This window comes from Zootoca vivipara, chromosome 10, assembly GCF_965207765.1.
Source record: "Zootoca vivipara chromosome 10, rZooViv2.hap1.1, whole genome shotgun sequence".
Classification (NCBI taxonomy): Eukaryota; Metazoa; Chordata; class Lepidosauria; order Squamata; family Lacertidae; genus Zootoca; species Zootoca vivipara.
This window is the reverse complement of record NC_142593.1, coordinates 32,236,812-32,256,103: the sequence shown is the minus strand read 5'-3', so window position 1 is coordinate 32,256,103 and position 19,292 is coordinate 32,236,812. Positions and strand designations below refer to the sequence as shown.

The 19,292-nt window shown below is 38.9% G+C and overlaps 1 protein-coding gene across 1 annotated transcript in view; it reads left to right on the top strand.

Moving 5' to 3' along the window:
* Positions 1-17,558, top strand: part of MSH3 (mutS homolog 3) — a 53,007-nt gene extending 35,449 nt beyond the window's left edge. The window contains exons 16-24 of the mRNA XM_088653272.1: positions 1,200-1,264; positions 4,796-4,912; positions 9,079-9,186; positions 9,467-9,581; positions 10,610-10,767; positions 13,131-13,317; positions 13,965-14,094; positions 14,346-14,520; positions 16,103-17,558. Of these exons, the coding sequence (XP_088509398.1) occupies positions 1,200-1,264; positions 4,796-4,912; positions 9,079-9,186; positions 9,467-9,581; positions 10,610-10,767; positions 13,131-13,317; positions 13,965-14,094; positions 14,346-14,520; positions 16,103-16,208 (1,161 nt within the window). The 3' untranslated portion in view covers positions 16,209-17,558. The remainder of the gene's footprint in view (positions 1-1,199; positions 1,265-4,795; positions 4,913-9,078; positions 9,187-9,466; positions 9,582-10,609; positions 10,768-13,130; positions 13,318-13,964; positions 14,095-14,345; positions 14,521-16,102) is intronic.
* The last annotated feature ends 1,734 nt before the right edge of the window (positions 17,559-19,292 follow it).

Sequence of the window (19,292 nt, the reverse complement as noted above, 5' to 3'; positions counted from 1 at the left end):
AAATTATAGTGCAACTGAATTGGTTAATTAGTGAGCCCATACAATATAATAAAGTTTAAAGTTTTGTTGAATAAAGGATTCGGAGACAATAAAAAGACAAAACAAGGGTAAGACTGCCAACCCATCTTCAAAAGTGAGAAAATGATCCTCTTACTCATCTTTAGGTAGGCAGGTTATATGCTATCAGAATAAATAATGCTTCTGCAAGCTAAACAGCTTCGAAGTGTTTTTCCCTGATGTTGTATTGATATGCTATTAAACGAAATGAAGTGCATTTTTTGTGAAAGATCTTTTCGATTTCTTGCTAGTAGAAAGGTTAATCCGTACCACTGTTTATGCTGCTTAAATGTTTTGAATGGAATGCAGATAGAAGCACAGCAGCTAAATAGTTGATACACAATCCTTTTTTTGTCAATTTGACAAAAGATGTGTGATTTGTATGATGACTACCAAATGCCAAATTATAGATAATATTGAATTGGCATATCACTTTGCCAAATTGATTTTCCTAGCTCCATTTCTGAGCCGGACACCTGTTTTCCAACCAATGGGCCGACTTGCAACCAATAGAGCTACATTAACTCAAAATCATTTTTCCTGCTACTGTCATTCTAATCCGAGATATTAGATAAAGTCATATATAAAGAGATTATCTTCTGTTGATAAAGCTTTTTTTCAAGGGTAAGCAAATAACAAGTGAGATAGATATAAGCTCAGCCTCTGGTTTTTGCATTGAGAATCATTTTAAAAAGTAGGTAACAGTTGATACCCACTTTGGTGCCCTGGGCTCCTTTGGAAGGAAGGGTGGGCTATAAATCCAATAAATAAATACACTTTTAGCTATACAACCTGACATTAAAACAGGTAAGTTAAACTATAACATAAGTAGTAACGAGGTATCATGGGAAGAAACTTGACTAGGATACTTTACATAACAATTTGTTGGGCCATCTATTGATGGGTGCAATAATCTCAGTGGCAAGATTTTGGTATTTTGCTGTAAAATATTAGGACTGTGGAAAGTTGTAGTTCAAACAAGAGGGTTTGTAGAATTTAATTTTTCTTTATGTGAATGCATTATATGTTTGTATTTCGCTTTTCCTCCCAGGAGCCCATGGATTGTAAATTGATGAAGGGTGGGATAGAATGGAATAAATAATAACAATGATAACAATAATAGTAATGCAGAGATATTTTAGTTTCAGATTGAAGTCAAGAATTCACTTTTATCTTCTGTACCATATGATTGGATTAAAGTTAGCAGGTATGTAAAGATAATGTAATTCGCAATATGATTACCATTAATTTTATATATGTTAATGATGCAGATAATTTGCATGAAAGCACCTTAAAGTTCTGCATGGCGGAGTTGGATGAATGTTTTTAAATATAACTTTGCAAACTATAAATCAGTATCTAATACTCTTAGGTACAGTAATCAGTCTTGGCATCAGCACATGGCAAAGGGGGCATTTCCAGGTTTCTACACATGCCAGTACAGCCCACCAGGGATGTTGCTTTACCTGGTCCTATGGACACAGAGGTCCCCAGCAGCGGCCAGTCACCACTTCAAGCTAACTTCTTGGTTTGCCTGGCGGTGGTCACTTCACTTGTGGTCACTGTGAGTCAGCCTCATTCCTGCTTGCCTGCTGGCTTACTTGGTGGCAGCAGCCCGTTACAGGATCACCACCATCAGGAAAATCTCTTCTCTGCCCAGTAAGCACTGCATCACAGGGAAGTGGTGAGACAGTTGTCAGCCCCCTGCCATGCTTGGTTTGTGGCCCAGTCAGCACTATAGTGGAGTGCTGCCATGAGGAAGGGTGTAAGATGCAGGAGCCATGGGGAGTCTGTTAAGGACCGCTCAAAAGCTGTAGTCAGGCCTACCAGTAATATATCTTTAGGTGCAGGAATTCCATGTATGTCTGCAGTACTTTACTCAGTCACATAATGTAGTCAGATTCCTTACTAAATTCAGGGCTATTTTCTCATCAAAAGAATCTGACATTTATTTGGACAGCTGTGTTCTCATCATTTATATATAATCTTAGTTAATACATTTTTCTACTTTCGTGGAGCTTCCATTTATAATGTGTGGATGTTCATAATGTAACATAAAGTTTGAGGTCGATAAACTGATTTCCTGCTTCCTTCTATTTTTTATATTGAGAATGCAGTCCTGTCATCTGTTATGTGCAGGTACATCCCATTGACTTTAGTGTGACTTTGCTCACACTAATTCACAGCGAGGAATTAAAATCTTTTATTACTACTTAAATATTTTCCCTTTAAAAATAATATGTACATCTCATAACAAGTTAAACTTTGTAAGCTGAAATGGATCTGATGTTAAAGCAAAAGGTAAATATTATAACATACATGATACCTATTCTTCTGGCTAGTAATTTAATCTAGGACTGAATTAAAGCCTGAGGTATTTCACCCAGTCAAACTATCCTCTGGAATTTTATTCTTGAAATGTTATGCTAGATCACAAGGGCTTTGTTTACTAATGTCATTGGACTTCTTTGCTTAATCAGGGTTACCAAAGAAGGGAAGGAATATGTGTTTTACACAGTGAGCAGTAGAAGCCTATTTCTAAATAATTTTGATTTCTCTAAAGGTCTCAGCATAGAAGTAATTAAATATTTTATTTTTTTAAAAAAAAATGAATCTAGCAGCATGTGCTCATATCAAAAGCTCATCAAAATGATGAGTACTAATCAAGAAACTATCATGAAAAACAAAAAGGTTCTTGATCCATGTGCTGCATGCATTGGGCAATCTTCCCGTTTTGTTTCAGTGTCTTGTGTTTGCTGGTTTTGTGTTTCAGAAGCATATATGTAAGTGTAAGCAGATATAAAGAACTCTTTCAGAAGGAGCCTGGTGAATTGTCTGGGAACACCAAATGCTGTAATTTTAGTGAAGATAAACAAGTGTAGTCTGGATGAGAAACTGCTGCCCATGTAAGAGCAGGGTATACATGTCACAATTAAATAATGGGGGCAGGGAGGGAGCTGTCTCAGGTTCATAACATGCCAGCAATGTGAATATCTGCATTGAGTATTCAAGGCCTGGGTGCCTTGTCACAAGAAATAGGAAATCACTACCTAGTTACTTTCTGTGTCAGTTAGATTTTAGTGCTGTAGAAAGACAGCTCAGTTGGTTAGAGTGTGGTGCTGATAAGACCAAGGTTGCAGGTTTGATCCCCGTATGGGACAGCTGCATATTCTTGCGTTGCAGGGGGTTGGACTAGATGATCCTCAGGGTCTCTTCCAACTCTAGAATTCTATTCTAAGATTCTATGTTGTGTGTTCTGTTACATGTCAACTTGCTAGGACACAGATTGGAGCATTTTTTCGGGGGGGGGGGAATGAGTAGGAACTCATTTCCCTCATACTGATTCAAAATCTAATACATAAGAACAGTTTTTAGCGGTAGCATAATTATTATTTTTCTCAAATAGAACTGTAACTTGGATTAGAGAATCTGTGGAAATAAAAGTAAATGCAAGCTATCTAAATTGCAGCGAGAGACACTATCTTTGGCCTAAAAACAGGTAGATAAAGGTTTAAGTTGTTAGTTTAGAAATACTTGAGATGTCTGAAGGGCCTCACTAAACATTACATACAGATCTGTGCAACTGAACTGGAACAGCTGCTCCTTTTTCATTTTGTTTTTGAAAAAGCAGTTTTTTAAAAGCAACAAGAAATAGAGAAATAGTTGAAGAATGATTATCCTTTCTTTTTTGGGAAGTATTGAAACATATGCAGCACTTACTTTCTTAGCAAAACTAAGCTTGTTTAACTGCTTTTACAACATAAAATGTACATTTTATAGTTTATTTAGAATTTGAGATTGTACTATTTGTACAATTAAGAGGCCATAAAATTACTGAGTCACACTTCTGAAGCAAAAATGTTTTCAGTAGTTGCCTAAATATCAAGAGACTAGGCAGTTGTCTAAATTCAGGCGATAACTGATTCCAGAGGACTGGAAAAGCCCAGATTCTAATACATGCTAAATGCACCCCTGGGGAGTATATGGTACTCTCAGCAGTGCCCAATCTGAGGACCCAAGGCTACATTTACTTGGGCTTACACACTACAGAACTTGGAATTACTTCCATGTAAAAATGTGAAGATTGGGGGGGAGAGGTTCACTTTTTTTCAAGGACTTAAAAAGCAACAACCACCCAAATGAAAACTTGAAAATTTTGGTGATCACTGAAAAAGCGATAATCTAATATTTGGTCATTCTAAATATTGTAGAATGAGTGAAATGCTTTTAATAAGCTCTTATGTAAGAGATTCTACATATGCCTAACCAGGTAGGTAAACAAGATGGACCAATGCTACATCTTTGTCCAGCATCTCTCTCCATGCAGCCTTCAATACGCATTCCTCTTCATTTCTTTTTATCCTGCTTTCCTGAAAACTGTTAATGTACAATTACATTGTGTTTCACAATAGGGAATTGTGACTGCTTCTCACGTTACATTTCGACCATATGAAGGGAACCTCCATGAAGTAAAAGTGTGGTTTTTTGTTGTTGTTTGATGCACAATGGTATGTTTACTGCAAGTAAAGTATTTGAGCAGATATGAGCAGCAGCTGCTTCGTCAAGAACATTTCCCCTTCAGATAGTATGGATCACTCTTTCTTTCTTTCTTTACCTCTGTGCAGAAATTTTTTAATTTGTGTACTGGTCCTAAAAAAAGAACTGGTCTGATTTTTACATATTGCTGCATGACTGATTGCTTAGTAACCTTGATTTCCTATTTGGTTTTCTCTTATAGCACAAAAGCAGTCAGCCGCTTCCACACTCCTTTTATTGTAGAAAATTACAGACATTTGAATCAGCTACGTGAGCAGCTAGTCCTTGACTGCAGTGCTGAATGGCTACGCTTTTTAGAGTGAGTTTACAAATTCAGTTTTTTCTGTTGAAATAAGATTATAAAATATGTTACAAAATATAACTACAGTATAAAGCTTATATTTCATATTATTATTATTATAGAAGCGTCTGATGTGTAGTTTGCCTTGCTTATAGGCTTGCCTGAACTTCGAAAGGTGGTTATATTTAAAATAAAGGCAGTACTTTAGAACTGCCATGACCTATTTGAGTACTTCCATCACATTTTACAGTTTTTATAAAGTAAGTAAAGGGTAGCCTAATTGGTCATAGGAACACCAGAAGCTGCCTTATATGTCAGAGCATTGGTTCATCTAGCCTAGTATTGTCTACATTGACTGACGTATCACCCCTCTAGAATTTCAGGTAGATGATGGAGTTTGAACCTGGAAACTTCTGTATGTGTGAGCTACAGCCCTTCTCCAGATGATCCACCTGAAATAGATGCCAGTGTGCCTCTAGTTATAGCAGTACACTCTAGTATCCTAAGATAATCAACAGAATTACACCAAAATAGGACTCTCCCTAAGGAGTCCAGGATCCAGGGCAAATCACACTATGTGTCCCCCTTCACGTTCTTCTTGTCTCTGCTGTCGTTCTTCTTCATAGTAGTGGGGGATCTCTTCCTCTCCCCAGCTTACTTTTTGCTGATAGTGGAGAGGGTTTGCCACTACTTTAGCAGAGGTGATCTCCCCCTACCCCTTTACATTCTTTTCTCTTGTTGTTGCTGTTGCAGTGGTAGTGCTGGCAAAGCCTTCCACCTCCCCACTTCCTGCTTTGCTTTAGAACGGGCAGAGATGGAGAGCCTTTCCAGGCAGATGGGGGGCAGTGGCACTGTTGGCCATGGGCACTAATTGTAAGGCCAAGAGCAGTTGTCCCTCTTTGCCTCCTGATGAACAACACAATTGTTGTTGTTGTTGTTGTTGTTTAGTCGTTTAGTCGTGTCCGACTCTTCGTGACCCCATGGGCCACAGCACGCCAGGCACTCCTGTCTTGCACCGCCTCCCGCAGCTTGGTCAAACTCATGTTCATAGCTTCGAGAACACTGTCCAACCATCTTGTCCTCTGACGTCCCCTTCTCCTAGTGCCCTCAATCTTTCCCAACATCAGGGTCTTTTCCAAGGATTATTCTCTTCTCATGAGATGGCCAAAGTATTGGAGCCTCAGCTTCACGATCTGTCCTTCCAGGGAGCACTCAGGGCTGATTTCCTTAAGAATGGATAGGTTTGATCTTCTAGCAGTCCATGGGACTCTCAAGAGTCTCCTCCAGCACCATAATTCAAAAGCATCAATTCTTCAGCGATCAGCCTTCTTTATGGTCCAGCTCTCACTTCCATACATCACTACTGGGAAAACCATAGCTTTAACTATACGGACCTTTGTCGGCAAGGTGATGTCTCTGCTTTTTAAGATGCTGTCTAGGTTTGTCATTGCTTTTCTCCCAAGAAGCAGGCGTCTTTTAATTTCGTGACTGCTGTCACCATCTGCAGTGATCAGTGAACAACACAATAGCAAAGTCAAAAGAACTTTCAGCTTAAGAATGTGACATTTCTCTAGCAAAAGACTTTTAGAATGTAATTAAGAAATTAATTATAGTGACAGACTGTTCACCTCTTTCCACCAATGGCAATGTTGTACCCAGACAACTTCTACAACAGTTTAAGAAAAACAGCAGCTATGCCTCAGGACCATCACTCCTGCATTGCTGGTACTGTAACACTTAACATATTCTTCCTCCCTAATGGCAGAGAGGAGTTGCCAGAAGAGCTGGGTAACACAGCTCTACCTTAGCACAGAGTGCTGCAGATCAATATGAGGTAGGTTTTGCTCTTGCACAAAGTCTGCAATGGTACAGAGTCTGTTAGAGAAGAAGCATGAGGCACTGGTATGGTGAGGTGGTACCATTCCAACTGCAGTGTTGCTCCTGCTTACCTGGATTGGGCAAGGTGTGTGTGTCAAGGCTGCAGCTAAGCTAGGGCTGTGTGGGTGTACTGGCAAGAGTGCAGGATTGGCTCCACTGGTGCACCCACACAGCCCTGGCTCAGCCACTGCTTTTGCCAGGTATTCCTACTCCTGCTTTCTTGCCTAACAAATGGAAAGTTTAGGCAATCTTTAGGATGTAAGTCTGCAGGCAGGGCCTGTTGTTACTTTTAGTTTGTGTATAGCGTCTACCACCAATCACTTGGCTTGACATGCTACAGAAGAATGTGTCACCTGATATCACTAATGTCTTGCCGTAGTCTATATATATAAAAATGTAAAAATCGTGAAACTGCGTTCTCCACTTTTCTCCATAACCGCTTGACCGATCGTCCTGAAATTTTGACACAACGATCCAGGCTACACACCTGGGCAGGTACAGACCTGGATTTCCACCAAGTCAAACAGCGCCCTCAAGTGGCGTTATACCCTCCTCCACCCCCTCCCTTCCGGTGAAATCTAAGCCACACCCACAAACCAAATGACATCATCAACCAAGCAACTGAAACCACCAAGTCGGCCATTATCACAGGCCGCAGCATGGCCTCTGTTTTATGTAGGCCCCTGACAGGCCCCCGGGGGGGATAACCCACAGCAACACACTTGGGGCAAGGGGTTTTTACTTTATCATTTAGCACCACTACCCCCCCCCAAAAAAACCACCAGGGTGGCAGAGACCGCAGCACGGCCTTTGATTTATGTAGGATCCTGCACGGCAAGGGGTTTTTACTTTACAATTTAGCACCACTCCCCCCCCCCAAATCCATAATACAAAAATAAATACCATCCTTTAAAACGTCATGAGATATGCCGGTCATGGAGGGGGGGGGAAGACAAACTGAATAGATCATGTATCGGGACACGTGGGGGCAGTCACAGGAATTAGCCACAACAATGTGCCACACCCACAAACCCCACCTCCGCACTTTCTCTCCCCAGATATTTGCAGTGGCCACCCCCCACCCCATTTACAATTCCCTACCTTCCCCTTGCCACTTCCTGGGTTTTTTATGGAACTGAACAACTCGGGTGCTTCAGAATGCGCCTTCTGTTGCCAGGCCCCTGCAGGGCCCGTTCCAGGTAGATAATGTGGCCCTGTTTTTAACCCTTTTGTTACTTTTTTCATTTTAATGATTGTGAATATGCTGACTGAGGCCCCCTTTAGAGTCGGAGGCCCGCGCCAAGTGGCCCATATGACCCCCCTCCTTCTGTCTGGGCCTGTCTGTTGCTACAGGGCTATGGGGCTTCACTATTTGACACCCCCCCCCCCCGGGTTGGGATTCTTTAAGTAGTTCTCTGGGTCCCAGGGCGCATCATCACCCCCGATAGAAATGTTCACGATGCGTGTGCAGGGGCCAATATATGAAGATACAGGGGGGAGGGGACAACAGAGGGCTCAGACAAAAGTAAATACTGGGAAATGGAACCCAGAAACTGACAGCTCCTTCTCCAAGGCTGGGGGCCAAGGTATGGAGATACAGGGGGGAGGGTCCAACACTCCCCAGGGACAACAGAGGGAAGGGTATCCTACCGAAACACAGGGATGAGCCGGGGTGGAGGGAGGAGGGGCAGGATACGTCATGGATCGGGACAGGGTGGGGTGGGGGATCACAGGAAAGAACCACAGCAACGCGTGGCCGGGTCAGCTAGTAATTCATAAAAGGAAAGGAAATACTTATTTTAATGAAATAAATTCTACATCTTTTCAAAGTCCTCATTGCACTGTTAATATACCCTTTCCAGATGGTCTAATTTAGTTTTGTTTGTTCTTTAAAGAATAGTCCCAACTAGGATGTTCTCTCTCTCTCTCTCTCTCTCTCTCTCTCTCTCTCTCTCTCTCTCTCTCTCTCTCTCTCTCTCCCCCTCCCTCCCCCTCTCCCCCCCTCTCTCTGTGTGTGTGTGACACAGGCAGACAGGCAGACAGGCAGGCACAGACAGAGACACACACACATGAGCACTTCTTCGTACAGAGTACCAGCACCTTTTTTCCTCTGCCCATGGCAGCCATTTTTTGCTGACACCCACTGCACATATATGATCACCTCTTTTTTATTTTCAGTTTTTACCAAAAAAGGTGATGGTCCAAACCTTTATATAGGAACTTTATATATGCTGCCACAGAGTTCAACATTTTATTCATATTAATGTTTTATTCATGTCGTTCTCCCCCCCTTTACCTCTGTATAGTGATTTTAACGACCATTACTACACAATATCTAAAGCTGTGGGTCACCTAGCAACCGTGGACTGTATCTTTTCCCTGGTTGAGGTTGCCAAACAAGGAGACTACTGCAGGTAATCACTGTCTAAACAATGGTAGAATATTAAGGTTAGCTTTGTTGATTTTTTTACCAGACTACAAAACGAGTACTGTCAAACATATGTTTGTCATATTTGAGGACACATAGTAATGCTTCAAAAGATTAGACAGTGTAGTTCCTAGCTAGGATAGATTGAATTACATTTCCTGTAGATTGTGGCCTGATCGATTCAGTTTCAAAAAAATCAAGAGTCTTGTTTCAGATGCCTCACCTTGAACTCCATCTAACATGCTGTAACATAATTTTCTTTTCAGACCTGTCATAAAAGATGGAAGGTCAGAGATAATGATAAAAAATGGGAAGCACCCTGTGATTGATGTGTTATTGGGAGAGCAAGAGCAGTATGTTCCAAATGATACACATTTATCAGTAAGTATGGTATATAGGGAATCAAAATGTATCATGACACCATGTTTTTGGTGTGGATTAGCCCCCCCCCCAGTAGACTAAAAAGACCCTGAATGTGGTTTCTTATGTTCATACTATACCTGAACTTTCAAAAAGCTTTTGACAGGGTACCTTACGAAAGACTGCCAAGCAAGCTTAATTGTCATGGAATAAGAGGAGGGGTCCTCCTGTGGGCCAGGAATTGGTTAAGTAGCAGGAAGCAGAGAGTAGGAATAACTGGGCTACAGGCAGCCCGCTGCTTATGCAGGGGTTATGTTCTGAGGCACCACGTGTGTTGGTGAAATTCTGTATAATTGAAACCTATTGAAAAAGCAGATAGTGGATAGCTCAATGAATGCCAGTGTGTGGCAGCTATGAATAAAGCAAATTTCATGCTAGGGATCATTGGGAAAGGAATTAAAAATACAGTAAAGCTGCCAATATCAAAATGCCATTATACAAATTTTGGTGTGGCTGCATTTGGAATACTGTGCACAGTTCTCTAGAGTTGACCATTTACAGTGTGAGAAACTGGAAGTGGCCTGCAGTGATGTGAGAGATAAGTTGCATCATGTCCCTACAGTGAGAATCCAACTTAGCATGGAACTGAACCCTTCCTGGGTGGAGAGGAGGAAGTCATTTTAGTCTCAGGTGGCAGCTGAGGTGTGGGTTGTGCCTGATATTTTTATGCCATAATATGTATGTCTCTCCCAGTTTGCTATCTTTTGACATTGATTGCCAGAAGACCTATTGGTACTACATTATTATGACTGAACAGCTGATCTTGTGTGGAGTGTCTTTATGTCTTCAATATGTATCTGGGATATGTGGAATGGGGATGCCAGGGGTAGCTTGACCACAGTTGTCCATGCATTGGAACGTCAAGGTTGGATTACTGTAGTGTGCTCTGGGTGGGTCTACCCTTGACGTTGGTCCAGAGGTGGCAGTCCTGGAACTGTTAAATTACCTGATTCTGAAAAGTATTTTAATGATAGTTTTCCTTTCTCCAGGAAGACGGTCAAAGGGTAATGATAATTACCGGCCCTAACATGGGTGGAAAGAGCTCTTATATAAAGCAGGTTGCATTGATCACAGTCATGGCACAAATTGGTTCCTATGTACCAGCTGAGGAAGCAAGAATCGGTATTGTGACTGGTATATTTACTAGGTGAGATGTCAAAGCTTCATGTTTTAAAGATAAGTAATCATGTAAATTATAATTTCACTTCATAAGATATTTCTTTTAAAATATCATTTGTGTGTGCTGATTGGCTCAGTGTATAGCTTCATTCTTGAAAAGAAGAGCAAGTTTCTAGCTCTCAAGGTCACTGGAAAAGTTTGGAAATATGAAGGGTTATGCTTAAAGGCTCAGATTCCACATATAAGTTGGGCTGTATATCCTCTACCTACTTAGGGAACACGTTTATTTACTTACTTTGTAATAATGTGTATTACTTTGTAATAATGTGGAAAATCAGCTTGCAGCCAACTTAATTCATTGTTAGAAATTAATTTAACAGTGACAGCTAAAGTGATGTACTTGACACAACTGCCCACCTCATCAGATTCCAGGATGTTTTAATTACATGACATTTCTGTCTGTAATGATCTTAAGGAGTATGCGGGTTCTCTCATGACCAGTGTGCTAAGCAATGCAGACCTGCTTACATTCCCTGCTGTATGATGTAGCAATTTGCTTTGCCACTAGGATTTCCTTAAATGTTGTTTGTTTTCAGAGTTTCAGTTTATGAAGTTGCTCTCATAGAAAATTCATATTAATAATTTAGGGTTATAGCAAGTAATCATTTTCCCCCTTTGTGCTTTGATGTGTCTGTTGAGTGTATTATCTTGTACAGGCTATCTAATCTAAATGTAGAAGTCAATTAAACAATGCTGCCCCTGTTGCACATCATCTAATAGGATCAAAAACATTCTGGAAGCAGTGATATATCTCTTTTGTAACCTTAATAAAAACAAAACACATTTTTATGTCTGATATGTTCAAATAAAAAAATCTGAAAGAATGTGTTTGATTTTTTAAATTGTCTATTGAATTTAAAGTTTGAGAATTGTACAAAATGCTTTATTCTCTGGAATGTGATTTAGTTGGCTCAGGAGTTATTGAATTGTTTCCAGATAGAATTTGCTCTGTGCAGATGAGTCTCTTATCAACACTTGAAATAAGTAATTACATTGGATCTCTTTGCACAATTTGCAATGTGCAACTGTATTGCTGCATGCGTAAGAGTGGGGAGAGATGAATAATTATAATAATTTGGGTGACAAGGGACCTCATCTGCTACATTTATCACTAATTATTGACTAGAGACCTGGAAGAACAACCATAATCTAGGAAAACATACATTATTTTGAAGTAAATTAATACTAGAAAATTCTACTTTTTTTACTTCTTTGGAATTAACTAAAAGAAAAACTATGAAGTACTAACAAATTTGTTGTAGTTGAGTAGCATCCTAACTGAAGACATGCCTGGAATTTGCTGGGGATTGACTTCCTGTGCCTTGTGGTGGTGGAAAATTGGTTTTGTCTTAGCAGCAGTGAACTAACACATGCATCATTTCTGAAGTACCTTTGCCAGCAAAGTTATTTTCAAGTGCTGAGTTTTTTAATGCTTTTAAACACAGAGCAAGTAATAAGAGTAACATTAGTGGATGGCTTAATAGTTTCCTTTTTACATTTTTGATGAGGATTAAATGTATTTATTCTAAATAATATTGTACCTTGGTGTTATATACAATAGATGCCAAAAGCAAGTTCATTTCTTATCTAATGGTTTTTGTGTATCATTTGTACCACTTATCACTGTTGGACCAGAGAGAGTAGAATTGCTATTTATCATGGACAAAAGAGATTTGTTTTTACAGCTGCTCCTGAAAATAGCTAAAAGATAAAGGCCACTTCTGCTAAGGAAGTCCTGGGAAAAAACTTTCCATGAATGTACTGTAATTAGTTTAACAAATGGTTAGGGTGCAACACATACGGCAGTATACATCTGTATTGTTGTCTAGATGTTCATATAGTTTCCAGTGAAGTATCAAGCATAACTAAATATTTTAAACCTTCAGTACGAAAAGTTTGTCAAAACTTATCCTGGCTCAAAAAAGTATTTATTTAACAAAATTTATATGATTGTAAGAAAACTTCCAGGTTGTTTGCAAAAATATAAAATAAAATATTAAAATTAATTGCAGGAAGACAGCATACATCTTGTTTTCTTGCAATAAATATTTGAAGACCATGGGATGATATTCAACTAAATTTTACTCAGAGTAGACCCATTGAAATTAATAAACACTTTTATATTTTGGAGTTCTTTTTTGTGTACTTCAGTAACCAGATATTATTCTTATGTACAGCAGATGCAGCAAAATTACGTAAAAGAAGTTCAGATGATTTTTACTCATCCTTTTTGCATTTTCTTATTTAAAAAAACTGAATAGTGTGTGCTTCCTAGTTTTCTAATTTGTATTATTTTCTAATAATATTGATCAATTTTGTTTTATTTTGCAGAATGGGTGCCACAGACAACATATTCAAAGGTCAAAGCACATTTATGGAAGAACTGACAGAAACAGCTGATATAATTACTAAAGCAACTTCTAATTCACTAGTAATTTTGGATGAACTGGGGAGAGGAACTAGCACACATGATGGAATTGCAATTGCTTATGCTACCCTGGAATACTTTATTAGAGATGTAAGTGCATTATTTGTCCCTTTGAATGATCTTTTCAAACTGTGTGTCGTGACACGTTAGTGTGTAGTGTGAACGCTCCCCATTATCCCCTGGGGCTGGAAAGGGGTTAGTTTAACCTCTGGTTTCCTAGTAAAACTGAATTAATGTGTTGCGAAATGATGCATGTCTACAACATGTGTCACCAACATTAAAAGTTTGGAAAGCTTTAAGCCGGGCATCCCCAAACTACGGCTCTCCAGATGTTTTGGACTACAATTCCCATCTTCCCCGACCACTGGTCCTGCTAGCTAGGAATCATGGGAGTTGTAGGCCAAAACATCTGGAGGGCCGCAGTTTGGGGATGCCGGCTTTAAGCTGTGAAAATGATTTGTCCCCAGATGATTATCTTAGTGCACTTTCCCTTGAAACAGATTCCATGGAACTGGTCCAGGATACAATTGTCAGCAGTAACAAAAGCCACAGAGCGATTGAGAAGGAGCAGGGTTCACACCCCTTGTCCCATTCTTGATAAAGACCACCTGTCAAGACAACTAGGGCTGATTCAGTCAAATGACTAGGACTGAACCCAGTTGCCTCTTCCGCTCCTTCACCTTCTCTAAATAGGAAGTATGCATATTTTAAAGCCTTAATATATTTTATTTCTCTAGGTTGGTTCATTGACACTGTTTGTCACCCATTATCCTCCAGTGTGTGAATTAGAAAGGGCCTACCTGAGACAAGTTGGGAATTACCATATGGCTTTTCTGGTGAATGAAGAGGATCGTGAACAAGAAAGGGGTATGATATATTAAAAAAATTCTCTCTCTCTCTCACTATATATATTATCCTCACCACAACCATGTGGGGTTGGTTAGGCTGTGAAAGGTCATCCAGCGAATGTGACTAGAACGATTGAAAAGCTGGCGCAGTGTGGTGGTTGACTGGAAATAAGATTTCCAGGTTATTGAGATGAATAAAATATAAACCATATTGAACTCAATTATGACATCTTCATACAAATGTTTGTTTTTGTTTTTTTGTTTTCCTAGGATCTGAAGGTGAAGAAAACCCTGAATTTGTCACTTTCCTTTATCAAATAACAAGGGGAGTTGCCACAAAGAGTTATGGGCTAAACGTTGCTAAACTAGCAGATGTTCCTGATGAAATTCTTAAAAAGGCAGCTCGCAAATCAAAAGAACTAGAGAGATTAGAGAATATGAAAAGGTTAGAGAATGGATTGATTGATATCTTAGTAATAAAACTTTCATATATATCATGTGGGAGAGCCATAAGAAGTAGATTTAAAAGATTTTCAAGAGGTGCCTAAATGTTTAATTACATTAACGTCATTACAACCTACAGTCCTAAGGAGCAAAACATGAATTTTATTAATGAAAAAACTTCTTTAGGGAACTGTGTCTTTTTCTTTAACAATTGTGATGACTGCTCATTAATTATAATGGCCTGATGTAGCAAAAATGACCTGATACAACCAAAACCAGTCACGGCATGCCTCAGGGTCCATGCTATCCATGTCAACATGTCACTTTTTCAGCCCTTTAGCACATGACTCAAACAGCTATAGGGGTGTAATATGGAAGTCTGACTTTAAATATAATATTTATATTTTGGATTGAGGATTCAGAAATGTAAATGAAATATTTCTGGGACTGAGGACTCTTCCAGATCTTGTTCATTAAACAGTGATGTGGTATAACCTCCCTGTAAATGTTTGCAAACAATCAAGGTGTGTGCTCCTAGAAGACTTCTAAAAAGTAATGAAAAATAAATTACTAGTGCACCTTAAAAAAGGTCCCAACTGTTCATTACTGCTTTAAAGGGCTAGGGCAAGATGGAACTGTTAAACACATGCTTCATTCGTTCTTTCATACATTTGAAACACTATTTAAATTTGGTCAATGCTTTCTTGACACCCTAAATAACTTGATAGTTTTGGTAATATTTCACTAAAAAAAAGAAGATTAAAATGTTTACCATTTGCAAACTTGAATGGGGTAGAAAATTTAGAATCACAATTTTTATGGCCCTAATGCAGGGGTTGCCAGTTGGGTGCTTATGGGCACATATGTACTCCCGCAAATGCCTTCCCGATTGCCCACATGGCCCCCTCTTTTTGCTGAAATGACGACTTAAAAGAAGCATGCTTTCTAGCCAGTACAATGGGTCGCAGTGTGTGCTTGGTTGTGGGCCAACAGCAGTTTGTTCAGTTTGCAAATGTGTCCATGCATCCAAAAATATTGGCATCTCCTACCATAATGTTTTCAAAAATTTGCTTTTGTCTTCTGAATAACCCCAGGGTAGCATATTGCACTTTATTTTTTTATTGTAGGAATTAGATATTCTAGTATCTTATGTGTGAAAATTCGAAACAAAAAGTGAACATTTAGACCTAAAGACATCATTTCACACAATAGTAGGAAGTGAGGTTAAAATAAATATTTGTCTGGTGTGGGGGATTCCACATTGGCACACATGTATGGGACAGGCTGGATTATGCTTTCACTTTTAGTAATAATACTTTCTGCAGTAAAAAATACAGATACGTGTTTTTAACATAGCTTTCATTTCAGTTAAAGTATTCTAGTGGATTTCCCCCATGTTCTTTTCTTTCCACACCACCATTGTGACATCAAATGTAAATGCATTCATAATGCTTTGTCTAGTTAGAAAAATCGGTCTTGTCATTCTTCTTTATCTAATTCTTCTTTACTGAGATATTTAAATACTAATGAACTGAGCATTTAATGAAGTTCTAACACTGAACTTGGTGTTTGTTTGCTTTTAGAAAAAGGCTGATGACCTTTGTTAAAATATGGAATACTAACGATTCTGGAGAACTGCAAAGATGGAAAAGTATGTGCGAAACAGATAATGATTTCAGCCAACTTTAAAGATTCCTTAAAACCTGCCAACGGAAAATGGAAATAGCCTAAAAGATTTAAATTTATTATACAAAGCTATATATTCATGCAGTGAAATTTCAAATCATAGGTGTGTATACTGAAGAATGTGTGGTTCACATGGTCATTTTTGTCATTTCATTCATGCAAACTGTCTCCAGTGATGTAGTTATGTGGAGCAGGATACTATGTGCCAGATAAGCAGAAGACATCAGGAGATCCATGATTACAACTTCTGTGGTGGTGGTAGCAACTACAGGGCTCAAGAAAGTTAAGTCCGTCTCCACCACGTTCCCAAATTACTCCTCTAAAGTTAGTATTTGTCCAGTGCAGAGAAATAGACAGGTAACCACATAGTACCTGTATGTTTCTTTCCCATGGGATAAAAAAGTATGGCAGGAATTTAGTTTTAGAAAACGCACCTGAGTGGGTGGGTATTAAGCATCATTCTGTGATGCTGTGGCCAGATTCAGTTTGGGATGTGCCTGTAGTTGCTTTTCACTTTAAAATGAAATAACAAAAAAAGCATGGGACATCACTTCATGGGTTTCCTGCCACATTGCCTAGAGATGTGAACTAGCATAGTTCCTGCAGCTGTGAAAATCACTACAAAATGAACCATTTACATGGTTCCTTCTTGACATGATCATGGGCACATAACACGGCCAAAATCATGTAAAGAAAAATCTAGCAGAAATGGGCCATGTGAAATGGTTCATTGATTTAAATCCAGTTGACATTTTGTAAGCTCCAATTGTTTTTTCAAACTGCTGTCTGGTGGGTTTTTCCACTGAAGATGCAAGTTTTTTTTGTTACATTTGCCCATATTATGTTTCCCAAATTTTATCACCATCATCTCCAAACTGTACTTTATTTAAAATACTGAAAAATGCTTTTTATAGTTTGATGATGTTAACTAATTTCAGATGGAAAACATGAAAATCATGTTTATAAATTACAGGAAAACACATTTGTATTAAATAAAATGATGATTTTAAAAGGATACATTGATTTCTATTAATGTTACAATGACTGAACAGTATGATTTAACAGATGTAGAATAATTTTGTTTACTATCAATTCAGTAATACAGAATAATATTTCATGATGCTTATTTTTTTATTGATGTGAGTAGTTTCTTGCTGACATTCGTCCTGACTCATTCCATAGAATATACTGAAAATATTCAATGTATGCGCTTCTTTCTTTATGCTCTTGAAATACCCATGAAATCTTGATAAAAATAGTATTGCTACTACTGCAGATGAGTTTGCAAGCCCAAACAAAACAAGTACATGTCAGTTTGCCAAGCACTCAGTAAGAATAAATTCTCTAACTACAGTGTTGTATTTGTTAACTTCCATTAAGTATACAAAATGAAAACGGACACAGTCGAAAATGCTATGGTAATTCTTTCTGCTTGAAGCTCTTTGATGCTGGTATTGATAGAGTTTAACACTTACTGATGGCATATGATGTTTTGTATGGAGAATATTAGTTTAACCTCCTTGGTTATATAGTTTCAAAATTAATGAATTGGCTCCAAATAATCATTAGTGAAACTTCTGTACATGGAAATCTCTAGCAGAGGCTCTGCTTTTGACTTCTGATACTTTCTCTCTCTCTGCTGCAACTTTAAAAAAGCAATCCAAAAGCAATCCAGAAATTTGGAGAGACTCATCAGAATGCTTCCCATTGCAGCATTAGTTGCTGCAACTAGGCAGAGAAACTTTGAGGAGGATGCCTAAAGTGTTTGGATGCACCAAAGGCTCTCTTTAGTTCACAGGAGCCAACTCCAAGGGGCCGGGGGGTCCTTTGGCCCTCCCAATAAAATATTTGAGGGGCTGCCCCCCAAGTTGATGAACATTGTCATTCAAATGGTGTGCATGCACTGTGTTATGTGATCAATTATGTGGGACGGCGCTTACCTTCCCCCCCCCCCAATATTTTAATCAAGTTGGCACACCTGCTTCAGATACTAGGCTTTATTATATTTGTATATACTTGTCAGCATCAGGGGAGCATCCCAATTTAAACTTTGTAGCATTTTTGAAGCCTTGTCAAAATTAAACATCCTGCAGTGTCTCATAATTATTGACAATTAATGGAAAGGAGCATACACTTGTTGGCATTTTATTTATGCAAACGACTGATATTATTTGCATGTTTATCCAAAACAATGGTGGTTCTTCGTAGTCTCCATGAAGTCTCACATACTGCATCCCTGCACAAAGCATCATTTGCAGTTTTCTAAAGGTAGGTGAAAGTTTTGGAGGAGAGCCCACATCTCAGCCCACACACTCAAAGCGACATGGCTCCTGCTTTCCCACTCAGTTCTTCCTTAACCTCCATAGCTTCAGGAGGAACTTTTGCCATTTTTCATTGAGAAAGCATTTCCTTTTCCTTTATTCCTACAGTGCTCTTCTTTTGTATATTTGTGTTTTGTTGCAGTCCAGTCTGTGCTGGTGGGCATTTCCTCGCTTCTAAATGTGGCACAACAGGCACCTTTTGGGAAGTGTTCTGCTTTGGTATCCAGTTACAACCTTCCTGTTACCTGTTGTTTTCCAGACCACTGGAAATCATAGGACCAGCTTTATTCCATGCAGTAAATTACTAGTTGTTTCCAACTCGGTGCCCACTTCTCCCAGTGCCCACTCATCAGTATCTAGCTACCAGTCCTCGGTATCCTGCCAATCCCTGCTTCATATCTGTGTAGTCATTACTTGGCTTAGTAATTACCATTAATTACTTGTCAGGTTTTGCTATGTTACTTTAAAATTAGAATAGGGAGGAAAATCCTCCCAAGAAGGCATGAAAAACTAAACAATACAAGTTCTTGCTTGGTGTTCAAACACAAAATTAAATTAAAAAGAATTAATATGTCTATCTAAAAATTTTCCATCAGCAGGATCTTCATCTATACATCTTTAGTGGCAAGTCCCAATCTTTGCAGCAGGTACTGTAGTTCATTATGGGTCTCTACTGGAAGTGACCAAAGCAACAACTGTTGCTGCTGTCTTGTCCATTTTAAGGTAAGTCTGGGCACTTTTAGTTCTGCTTCTAAATAGGTAATTG